The sequence below is a fragment of the Rhagoletis pomonella genome, unplaced genomic scaffold (assembly GCF_013731165.1).
Source record: "Rhagoletis pomonella isolate Grant_MI unplaced genomic scaffold, Rhpom_1.0 Rhpom_scaffold_00004, whole genome shotgun sequence".
In the NCBI taxonomy this organism is placed as follows: Eukaryota; Metazoa; Arthropoda; class Insecta; order Diptera; family Tephritidae; genus Rhagoletis; species Rhagoletis pomonella.
Genome location: NW_023458558.1, coordinates 71,826,070 through 71,838,586, shown reverse-complemented (window position 1 = coordinate 71,838,586; position 12,517 = coordinate 71,826,070). Strand labels below are relative to the sequence as shown.

The following is a 12,517-nucleotide window of genomic DNA, read 5'->3' as shown; positions in this document are numbered from 1 at the left end:
GGGTTGACGACAATTCCTTTATTTCGCAGTGAAATACATAATTTATTTCACTGACTGATTGCCGTTTATGGAAAGTTCTGGACGTTCCTCAGTCATCGCCTATACACATACGTACATTTTTGCACTTGCCGCCGCAAACGAACAAGAACTGTAACTATTCTTATTGGAATTATTTGTATGTGGGACTGAAAAGTCGAATTTCGCATTTGCCAGCCAGGCGAATAATTTAGCCGTATTTTATACACTGAATTAAGGAGTTTATTTGCAACTCGCATACATTTCATATTTTTATTTGCCGTTCATAAAGAACCTGCCGCTTTGTTTAATCTTGCAATTAGCCGCATTGCATGCGTAAGTCTTCGTGCCGACGTCCATGATATGACTATGCGTTCATCAGTTTCTAAAGCCACTACATCTGCCTCAGTGGCCGACCCGTCGAAGTTAGTATCGGATTCCGGCACTGCTGCCGACATCATTGATTTGCCAAACACTCCCGAAGCTCGTGCCTCATCTGCCGCCCGCCAGGAAGCGATGTTTCAGGCTATGCAGAAACGCATCGCCACGCTTGAACGCAGTCTGAAGGTTGCCCAACAGAAAATAAGAGAACACGAGTTAGCAAACGAAGCCCAACGCGCAGATGCGCAAAGCATATCCAGTGCACCCAGCGACAGTTCCGCCAACGAATCTGCCTTGCCGTCATCGAGCCTGCCAATGACACAGTTCCAGCTTCTTCATCCGCAATCGCCGATCGTAACGAGTGCTGCTACCAATGTAGATGCTGTGCAGCCGCTGTTGCCACCTCATAACGCTACACGTTGCCCGACGTATACCGCCACTCGTGTCTCGCCGCCCATTTACACATCTTCAACAAATGGTTCAGCTGTAACAACAGCAAATGGTATGTACCCCAGCTCGACTTTACCTCCGCACGACGCGTTTCTTAACAGTCTTTCGTCAACGGTGCCAATTCCTGCTAACGTAGGCTCCGTATCTGCGCAGTTTTCAACTCAGCCAAGAAAATTGCAAGATTTGCCGGAGTTTAGTGGGAAGCCGGAGGACTGGCCGATATTTTTTACTGCTTACACCGAGTCAACCGCTGTCTATGGGTACAGCTGTTTTGAAAACAACTTACGCCTGCAGAAGAGCTTAAGGGGTGAGGCCCGAGAGGCTATTAAATCGCTGCTTATCCACCCGAACAATGTGGGCAATATCATCGAGCAACTTAGGTTCCGATACGGTCGCCCGGAACAATTAATTCGAAGCCAGCTAGCCCATGTTCGAGAAATTGCTCCGATATCGGAAAGCTCAGTGGTAAAGTTGATACCATTTGCGACGAAGATTGCGAACATTTGTGCATTTTTACGTTCTGCGTGTGAGGGAGAGCAGCATTTAGCGAATCCAACGCTTCTTGATGAGCTCGTTGGAAAGTTACCCATGAGCAAGCGTATCGAATGGGCAGTTTTTGCATCGTCTTTGCAGCCTTATGCAACGGTTCAGCATTTCAGCGATTGGCTTACTAAACTTGCCAATGTCATCTGCACGGTTTACGACGGGGAAACAGCGAGAGACTCGAAGCGCCGGGTTGTGCTGCACGCTGCCGAATCTCAACGCCATCCAACTTGCCCTATTTGTCAGGGCCAACATAAGCCAGCCGACTGTAGCCAGTTCAGCCAACTTACAGTGCCGAAGAGGTGGGAAGAAGTGAAGCGACGCCATCTCTGTTTCTCATGTCTCAACGCTGGACATGGGTCGCGCAATTGCCAAAGGCGCAAACCATGTGCCACCGACGGGTGCAAACGGTTTCATCATAAATTGTTGCACGAAATTGAAAAAACTATCGACGGGTCATCAAACCAGTCATTGCCACCTCGAGATCGCAACAGACGTGTTTCCATTGCCGATCCACGTAAAACGATTAGCACGCAGACGCAGCCAGCGTCGCGTATTCAGTCGCAAGGCGATACGGGTGTAGCAGTCCTTAGTTGCAGTGCAAACGTTGCCGATAGCAAGTTGTTATTTCGGATTCTGCCGGTCGTGCTGTATGGGAACCAGAAGCGCGTTGAGACGTACGCCCTTTTTGATGAAGGTTCGTCAATAACAATGCTTGACAACGCACTAATTGAAGAGCTCGGGTTACGTGGCCGGACTGAACGCTTAAACCTACAGTGGTTCGGAGGACGTGCCACCCAAGAGCCAGCCGTGGTGGTAGACTTACTAGTGAGTGGTGCCAATATGCAAAAGAGACATAAACTACGAAGGGTTTATGGTGTTTCAAACCTGCAGCTACCTTCTCAGAGCCTGAGTAAAGCCGATTTGCGTTGCCATGAAAAACATTTAAATAAGCTGGCAGTTCAGCCATACGCGCAAGTCAAGCCAAAGCTGTTAATCGGACTCGACCACTGCCACCTTGGTTTGCCGTCAACCACAATGCAGCTAAACAAGTGTGGGCCGTTTGCCGCGAATACTGAGTTGGGATGGGTTGTGTTTGGACCAACAACCAACTCTTATCCGACATTGCCATCATGTTTATTCGTTAACTGCCGAATATTTCGAGACGGAAAGCTTTGGGGTTCGAGCTGCGCCTGCCATCGAGAGTGAAGCTGATATCCGTGCTCGCGAAATCTTGAGGTCCACTACGTGCCGTGTTGAAGGAAGATATCAGACTGGTCTGCTCTGGAAGCGTCCCGACATACAGCTACCTGCGAGCTATGCTATGGCCTTGAGGAGATTAGCGGGTATTGAAGCAAAAATGAGGCGCGATACAAACTTTGCCGCTGAATATAAGCGCATCATGAATTCCTACGTCGCGAAGAACTACGCAAGAAAGCTGTCGCCAGAAGAAGCCGCTTTAACTAACGATAGGACATGGTACTTGCCTCACTTCGCCGTCAGCAATCCCAACAAGGCAGGCAAGTGACGTATGGTGTTCGACGCGGCTGCTGAGGTGGACGGTGTGTCCCTCAATGCACAGCTCATGAAGGGTCCCTAGGAATATCGGTCTTTGCCTGCTATACTATTTCACTTTCGTGAAGGAGCAATAGGCGTGTGTGGTGACATCAAAGAGATGTTCCACCAGGTGCTGGTTCAACGTGACGATAGACGTGCGCAACGATTTCTTTGGCGCAATGGTGATACCACCAGACAGCCCGAAGTGTATGAGATGCGCGTAATGACCTTTGGAGCAGCATGTTCGCCTTGCGCCGCCAACTATGTGAAGAAGATCAACGCGTTAGAGTATCGCAAAAAAGTCAGTGGTGCTGTCCGAGCCGTGAAATCGATACTGGACTACCATTATGTCGATGACTATGTCGATAGCTTCGACACAGAAGAAGAAGCAGCTGACATCACGAAACAAGTTCGAGCAATACACAAGATGGCCGGTTTCGATCTTTGCAATTTCGCGTCGAACTCGTCAAGAGTGACAGAAGCCCTTGGTGGCGACGGAGCTACCCGTCAAATAGCCAAAAAGGAAGGAGTACTGGTGGAAAGAGTTCTCGGTTTGTTTTGGCAGGCATCGACCGACACCTTTGGATTTAAACTGAAGTTCAACAACGTAGAATCCAGCGTATTGAACGGAATGCGCCGTCCGACAAAGCGTGAACTCCTCAGCGTGGTCATGTCCATCTTCGACCCGCTGGGATTTCTGAGCAATTTTGTAGTGAGTGCTAAGATACTCATGCGGGAGGTGTGGAAGCATGACATCCGGTGGGACGAACCATTGCCAAACAACGTAAACGCCGCATGGGAATGCTGGCGTAAGCAACTTTCAACGGTCGCCGAATATGTCGTTCCTCGGTACTATTTTCTAAACGGCAAACCTAAAGCTCTGCAGCTCCATGTCTTCGTCGACGGTAGCGAGGATGCCTTTGCTGCGGTGGCCTACTGGAGGTCAACCAATGCCGTCGGTGAGGTGGAAGTCGCATTTATCTCCGCAAAAACCAAATGCGCGCCGATGAACTCTTTGACGGTGCCTCGATTGGAGCTTCAGGCAGCCGTGCTGGGTACGCGTTTAATGAGCTGCGTCCGGGAGGAACACTCCTTGGACATTGATGACTGCATCATTTGGAGTGACTCCAAAACGGTAATCCAGTGGCTTCGCAGCGAACATCGGCGCTATAAGCCATTTGTGCAGCATCGGATCGCCGAGATATTAGCCCCAACTACTACCGCAAATTGGAGATGGCTACCTACCCAGGACAATGTCGCCGATGAGGCCACTCGAGCTAATAACTTTATCGACTTCAGCTCATCTGCACGTTGGACCTGCGGCCCACCATTCTTGTTACGAGAAGAGCAGGCTTGGCCGTCAGAGGGCTTCACATGCAATCATCATGAGGAAGCGGACAAGGAACTTCGCCCTAAATTCGCCCTTGCGATCGTAAGTTGTACATTTTTAGATTATAACCGATTCTCTTCATTCAGCAAACTGGTGAGGACGACAGCATGGGTCCTGAGATTCATTGACATTTGCCGCCGCCGTAATCCACCAGAACGATGCTATGGGCTGACAGCCAAAGAAGTCGAGACTGCTAAGCTTTGTTTGTGCCGTCTTGTTCAGCGTGGTGAATACGCCGAGGAGTTTCAGCAGATCGAAAGCGGCCAGGACCTACCACGCACCAGTTCGCTTATTCAACTTTCGCCTTATATTGATGAAGACGGTGTTCTTCGTGTACGAGGATGCATAGATGCTGCCAGCTGGCTCCCAATATGCTCGAGGCGCCCAATCATACTGCCGCCAAAGCATGATTTTACAACTCTGGTCACCATGCACTACCACATCAAAATGCATCATCAAAATCTAGAAGCCACTATTTGCGAGATACGTCGCTGTTACTGGGTACCACGCCTCAGAAGTTTGCTGCGCAGTGTAGTCGCCAAATGCGCCGTATGCCGCCTAAAGAAAATCCACGCCGTGCCACCATTGATGGGTCCGCTTCCGATTGATAGGCTAACTCCCCATACCAGGCCGTTCAGCTATATGGGCCTTGATTACTTTGGACCGATAACAGTAACTGTTCGTCGCGCCAACGAATAAAGATGGGTGGCGTTATTCACGTGCCTGACCGTCAGGGCTGTGCATTTGGAGTTGGCCCATGACCTCAGCACTGACTCATGTATAGTCGCAATGCGGAACTTTATAAATCGTCGCGGCGTTCCCGTACGCATCAGGTCCGATAATGGGAAGAACTTCGTCGGTGCTGACATGGAAGCAAAGCGCTTCAGTGAAGTATTCGATTGCGATCGTCTTCATATGCGATCCCAATGTATCTCGCCGGGACTGGTGCCGAGGTAAGGTGGAACGCTTGTATACGGGAGCAGATGGTGTGGTCAGACGAGTGGACGTACGCACTTCCGGTGGATTGAAGCGACGCGCCGTCTCCAAATTGGCTGTTCTGGACGTCGAAGGTAGTGAATCGGGCTGATTCACGGGGGTGGGGATGTTGGGAACTCCTGCCTTTGACATAATTTCAATTTCATGCATTTCAATTTCATGTACTTCATTTTTGTATTTTATTTTTAATGTATTCAATTTCGATGTTCTCATTTATTTTCAAATACCTTTCATACATACATATGTTACTCTCATTATTTAGAGATACATATGTACACATATGTGTTACTAGTGCCCTATGTATCCCATGTATTTTATTTGCCACTAACTCTTTGCATGCACGTATGTACATATGTACATGTCCGCGGAATAGGTACGGTCAATGCAGTATTGCCTTTTTCGTCTTGTTTTTCTGTTCGTATGCATATGTACATGCATGTAGGCAAAGCATTGGAGTTGTTTGTCGCGGAGTTGTGCCTTGTAAATATGTATGTACACAAAAAACCTAACATTAATTTGTACATACATATTTACAAGGCACAACTCCGCGACAAACAACTCCAATGCTTTGCCTACATGCATGTACATATGCATACGAACAGAAAAACAAGACGAAAAAGGCAATACTGCATTGACCGTACCTATTCCGCGGACATGTACATATGTACATACGTGCATGCAAAGAGTTAGCGGCAAATTAAATACATGGGATACATAGGGCACTAGTAACACATATGTGTACATATGTATCTCTAAATAATGAGAGTAACATATGTATGTATGAAAGGTATTTGAAAATAAATGAGAACATCGAAATGGAATACATTAAAAATAAAATACAAAAATGAAGTACATGAAATTGAAATGCATGAAATTGAAATTATGTCAAAGGCAGGAGTTCCCAACACAAACAAAAGTAAAATGAGTGGAAATCAAAATGTTAATGATGTACTAGACTGTGTAAGTGCTTGTGTGAAAAGCAAAGATTTTAAAACTGATTTATAAATAGTAAAATGTTTACAGCAGAATATCAAAAGGGTGCAACAACTATTCACTTGCAAGTTTTTACTAGTTTTGCGTTCAGTAACTTTTTCTGCTAGTTTTCTCTTCTTGTCAATTTTACGCTCTATTTTGCTTTTACGCTCTGGCTGCAATGTTTTACTGGAGAAGTTACTATACAAACCTTATATCTAAGTGAGAACCTATGTCCCAATTTAAAAAAGTGACTTTTTATCATTTGTTTGCAAAAACACTGACTTATTTGCATAACATCAAAAATTTTCTGATTTATTTCCATTTATGATTTTATGTAAGCTTTTACAATTTTGTTAACTTTCGGCAAACAAAGTAGAATCGGAAATGGATAAATTAAGATGTAATGAGTTCAATTTATTTTACTTAACTTGCCGTTTTCAAGAAAAACGTTTTTTTCTGGGCTATCATGCTATCACAAAAGGCAAGGTGTTTGAAGTTTGGCTGATTGGATGTTCGAAAAAAGAAAAGCATTTTTCAGGTTGTCAACCATGTTGAAAATTAATTTAGTGCTGCTGATATTTGCGAAAGTTCCATGAAACTCTTAGAAGAAAAAACGCATATTTTTTGCAATTATTTATCAAATAAATATGAAAATTATGGGAAACAATTTGGAAAGGATGCTAAAATATTTAGATCTGAAAACGTAGCGTTTCTTGCTGATAAGGTTCTTTTCTAAATCAAATAGCCAACTGTGTCGACCATCAGCCGGATTCTAACTTTCGCTATCGCTAAAGTGCTAAAATAGGATAGCCAACCTTTTTCCGAATTTTTAGCTATCTCCAAAAATATCTCCAACATTTTTTGGTGATATATAATCCATTTTGATGGTATAAATAGTGAAAATGGAAGTATGTGATAGCAAAAAAAATTACAGCCTCAATTTGCATTACTTTTCATCTGCTGTAGCGTAGCCGAGGCTATTTTACAAACACACTAGCGCCTTCACAAAAAGGCAAATCCTTGAGAGAACTCACGGACTGAAATTTCGATTTTTTTTACTCAAAGTGAAAAGAGCTTTGAACATTATTTTAACAAATTAGTTTCATAAACATTCCTATTCTTTTCAGGAAGTTTCCAGCGATTTTTGGTAAATGTCTCGCAAAGCAGCATTTGTATTCTGAATATAAATAATATCGGTGGAGAATTTGGAAATACTGAAACCTCAAGTGAAAATGAAGTGTTTTATGAAGACTAACTGCTTTAGGAATCTCTCCTCAAGACATATCTGCGTGACATGTAGTAAATATTTTTCTTTTTTTAATTTAGGAATTTCGATTATGCCATAACTAATCGCTAGAAGCAACATACATGTACATGTGACCATACTTATTTTATTATGTAGCTCATTTTAAAGGGGAGGGGGTTGAGTATGGTAAGAAAATAACTTGTGTCAAAACCAAGCTAATTGGACAATGTTTTTGAGTACTACCTAAACATATATAGTCACCATTTGAACATACAAAAAAGCAGTAAAGTCTGTTTTACGAAAGCCAAGTCTGTTTAACATTTTATTTACTGCCTTTACACTTGTTTTAACGTTTGCCATCTTTTTACATTAAAATAATGCAATATTTTAGCTGCTATTAATTTCGCACAGAAAAAGTAATAATTTGACCTAATGTGCATTTCTACGAAAAGTTGTTTTTTCCCCATATAAAATATATGGAAAACTTTGGGCGCTTTGAGCGACCTCTAAATATTTTTTGATCTCAAAATAAAAAATAAGGGTATATTTTTTCGGTATAGAACAATCCTGGGGGTGAGAGCATACAAATTCCGACTTTTTTTTTCACATGCATTTTTGGACCGCCCTAATGTACATACATATATGCGAATATAGTTAAACAAATTTTAAAATAAGGTCTTTATCTGTAAACAAGACGTGGCAAAGCCTACTACGTGCAGCCCAGGACTGAGTACAACGGACTGGAACGAACGTGTGTGCCTAGTGCTCAACCGCCTCCCGAGCAAATACTTGACGGTGGTACCGGGGGGTTCGGTACTTGGACGGGAGGAGGTTTAGTTCGGGTTAAAGTCCACACTGACGGGTATAGTGAATTAAAAGCTTGTTGTTGCGAAAACTTTCTTTTCGTACTGCGTATTCACAATAGAATTCAGCGGTTTGTAAATATTTCTAACGGCCCTTATTTTAATTTTTTAGTGCTTTTAGTTTTTCACTTTTTGTAATTTTTTAATCTATAAAGTGGAATGTAATTTTTTGTTATATATTGGCATTTTATGCAAAATTTCTATATCTTAAAATTTTGTGACTAAACAGGATGAATTGTGCCAAAGGTGCCACTTAGAATGAAAGTGCCAAAAATGGCACTATTGTGCCTACTTTTCGACCACCGGCCTGGTCTAAGCCAACTGTGGCCAAATGGTCAGATGTCTCATTACCAGGTACTCCCGAGTGACCTGGCACCCAGAGTAAAGCAAGCTCCTTATGTTTATCAACATAATTTAATAGAGACTTGCATTTCCGAAACAGTCTGAAAGTATTTAGTTAGAGGGCTGGCCAATACCTTAAGTGCAGCTTGGCTGTCCCTGCAGACACGTAAACTCCTTGCCCTCCTCCACCTATTTTCCACCACGTAGTCCATGGCTGTGAGGATTGCATATACCTCAGCCTGCAAGACCGAAGCATATTTACCAAGAGAAAAGTGAAGCTTATTACCATTAACATCGAAAAAGGCCCAGATCAGGGTTGCCACTGACGAAGAAAAATATTTACCAAACACTTGGAAGCAACTACCAAATCCGGAAAATATCTACCAATAGCTTTTTTTTAGTTATTTTAATAAAAACTTTAGTTTAGCTTTATTTTTTAAGTTATTTCAATAAACATTTAAATTTTTTATTAAGGAACTTTTTATTTAACTAATAATATGGTATTTGGGATCATATTAATGGCATATTCTCGGTTTTCTTAAACTAAAAGCGAAAATGATGAAACTAAAGGCAACAAAGAAACTTCATCATTAAAAAAAACTTCAACTGGGATATTATAAGCTAATACTGTGACTCAAAAGAGCGCTTGGTATTTGTTTTAATATTCACAATGTTTTAAAGTAAACATTTTTTTTCTACTTTTTTTTGTATAAGAATGATGTTTGCGCTTTAACCAAACCCATAAAAATCAGGGACTCATGCCATAACAACACTGAGAAAAATTCAAAAACATTTCGTCTAAATTCCGAACTTTTTACTCTGAATTTTTAGAACCATTTTCCGTATCCAGTTCTCTAGCCCATAGAATTTACAACAACCAACCAACAATGTGCAGCTAAAAATTCCCGTTGATTCAAAAAATATATTAGCCGCCGGTCTTTTGTGTTTTTTTTGTTTAATAATTGCCATTTATAAAAACTGGCGGTAATTTTTTTTTGTACAATCATAGCGTGTAAATACAAACCTGGCCATTTTTTCTTTTTTTTTTATGCATCTGAATGCAACACTGTTCCTAAGAACTGAATAACGCATCTAATGCAACACTGTTTCTTAAGATCCTTCGCAAGTTGACGTTTGCAAACTATAGACCACTTCGCTTATATTACGATTTCCGCTATCACGTGTTCTTACTTAAAATTACTGAATATTGTTAACAAATTAGATTAATAAATACTTGAAGTTACAACAAATAACTGGCGACGAGGTAAAGTCAGTGAGTTCACGGAATCGTAATAAACTACCCGAGGCGTTCGATTGAAGCGTAAAAAGGCAAAAAGGTAAAAAGCTGCATTACCATGGAAGAAACTATCGGGAGACTGCTAAAGCAACAGCAGGACTTTTTAGTGGACGTATTGAGTACAAATAGAGCATGGATGATTGCACAATTGGAAGAGCAAAAAACAAATCTTGCTAAAATGCAAGAAAATCCTCGTGAGCCGACCATAACCTCAACAAATATATCCGTGCCAGCCTTTCCACCGTATGTGCATACAAAGCAAAGTTTTGACTCGTACATCGCACAATTAACCCAGCATTTCGAAGCGTATTCAGTCACGAAGCAGGAACAGAAACGAGCATTTTTCCTCTCGTGGGTAGGAGCCGACTGTTTTGAGCTGCTATCCAAACTTTTCGGCACAGAAGACATACAAACGCAGACATACGAAAGCACTAAAGAAAAGTTGTCAACGCACTACAAGGAAAATGTTCACATACTGGCCTCAAGATACGAATTTCTGTCATCGAAAATGAAACCAGAACAAAAGTATTCAGAATGGGTTGCTGAACTGCGGGGCATAGCGCGGAATTGCAGGTTCGTGTGTAGTAACAATACTTGCAAAACGTCATTTATAGATGACCTGCTTCGAGACATCTTAGTTTTGAATTCGCCACATGAACCGGTACGCACTGCAGCACTACAAAAGCCTAATCCGGCACTCGCAGATGTTACAGCTATAGCCGAAAGCTATGAAACAACACAGGCCATGAAAAAGCGGATGTCATCTAGCACAGCAGAACGCAGCGAAGTATTTCAGCTGAAACAGCACCAAGCTGAAAAAAAGCTTAAGCCAAGCGCAAGCAAGAGTAACTGTTTTCAATCCTGCTCTGGGTGCGGGAAGCACCACTCCAGAAGCCAATGCAAATTTCGTAATGCACAATACCGAAAGTGCAATCGTTTCGGCCATATCGCACCAGTTTGTAAAGCACAAAGTGCAATTACCGACAATAAAAATAATAAAAAGGAGAAGCAACCGCAGACTAACAACAATAACGCTCAGCGAAGTGTGTCAACGATCAACTTTGTTGCTTCAATTACGAGCACCGTGCCAAACAAAGTAGGAAACAAATATCTGATTGAAATAGGGGTGAATGAAGTACCAGTCAAGTTTCAGATGGATACCGGCGCCACTTGCTCCGTGATTGGCTTAGATGTATATAATGAAATTGGAAAGCCAAGTCTTACGCCCTATCCAACTGGTAAGCTAATCGCGTATGGGGGAAGTGCTGTAAGCATTTTGGGAACTATTGATGTCACTATTCATCATGGGCAAATTAAACGGCTAGTGAAACTTTTTGTAGCTAATGTTCAGCAAAATAGTGAAATCCTTGGAACGGATTTGCTAGAAGAATTGGGATTATGCGCCTGCCAAGCACATCACGTAAACGCCGTTACGACGGATCCTAACGAAAATATCGAAGGGCTTTTGAAAAAATTTGCAGATGTGTTTGAAGGCACGTTGGGTTATTGCACAATTTCAAAAGCTGAGTTACGGTTAAAACATGATGCGACACCTAAGTATTTCAAATCTCGCCCTATACCTTTCGCGCAATTGAAGGACTTCAAATTAGAGGCACAGCGTCTAACGGACTGCGGGATATGGAAACCAATTACGTTCAGCAAATGGGCAGCACCCATCGTAGTGGTTCAAAAAAAAGACGGGCGTTTGCGGATATGCGGTGACTTTAAAGCTGTGAACGCACAGCTCGAGGTAGATCACTACCCAATACCCCGCATTGAAGAACTGTGCCGCAAGCTAAGAGGAGGCACAATCTTCGCCAAAATTGACCTTTCAGACGCATACTTGCAAGTGGGTCTGACCGAAGAAGCGAAACAGCTAATGGTTGTTAATACCCCATTGGGCTTGTTCCAGTATCAACGCCTGCCGATGGGAGTGGCCAGCGCTCCGGCCCTTTTTCAGAAGCTATTGGAACAAGTCATTGAAGGTATTCCGATGTGTATTAATTATCTTGACGATATATTAGTAGCTGGTAAGTCAATACAAGAGTTATTGGAAAATTTGCAATCAGTATTCGAGCGACTGCAAGCATCTGGGTTAAAATGCCGCAAATCCAAGTGCACTTTTATGCAGCGTCGAGTTGAATATGTCGGATTTGTGTTGGATGCAGCGGGTTGCACGCCATCTCCAGCTAAGGTTTCAGCTATAAGTGAAATGCCGCGGCCTAAAAATTTGAAGGAACTTCAAGCATTCCTGGGTAAAATTAATTATTACAATAAATTTATATCGAATTTTGCAGATAAGGCTGCTCCGCTTAACCAGCTACGTAGGCAAGGCGAAAAATTTCGGTGGGGAGAGAAGCAAGAAAAAGCGTTTCTAGCTCTTAAGCACCAATTGAGTACAGCACCTTTGCTAATTCATTTCGATGACCAGTTACCCCTTATTTTGGCAACAGACGCATCTT

General features: G+C 42.6%; 2 protein-coding genes across 2 annotated transcripts in view; both read left to right on the top strand.

Moving 5' to 3' along the window:
* Window positions 1-2,749: 2,749 nt before the first annotated feature.
* On the top strand, window positions 2,750-4,464 carry LOC118738316. Its single transcript, XM_036469240.1, has 3 exons — window positions 2,750-2,909; window positions 3,033-4,378; window positions 4,423-4,464. Exons 1-3 carry the CDS (start codon window positions 2,750-2,752, stop codon window positions 4,462-4,464), a joined length of 1,548 nt encoding a protein of 515 aa, XP_036325133.1.
* Window positions 4,465-10,113: 5,649 nt separating this feature from the next.
* The window catches only part of LOC118738315 (uncharacterized protein K02A2.6-like), a 4,837-nt gene continuing 2,433 nt past the window's right edge, over window positions 10,114-12,517 (top strand). Inside the window, exons 1-2 of the mRNA XM_036469239.1 lie at window positions 10,114-12,310; window positions 12,353-12,379. Coding sequence (XP_036325132.1) covers window positions 10,114-12,310; window positions 12,353-12,379 — 2,224 coding nt within the window. The remainder of the gene's footprint in view (window positions 12,311-12,352; window positions 12,380-12,517) is intronic.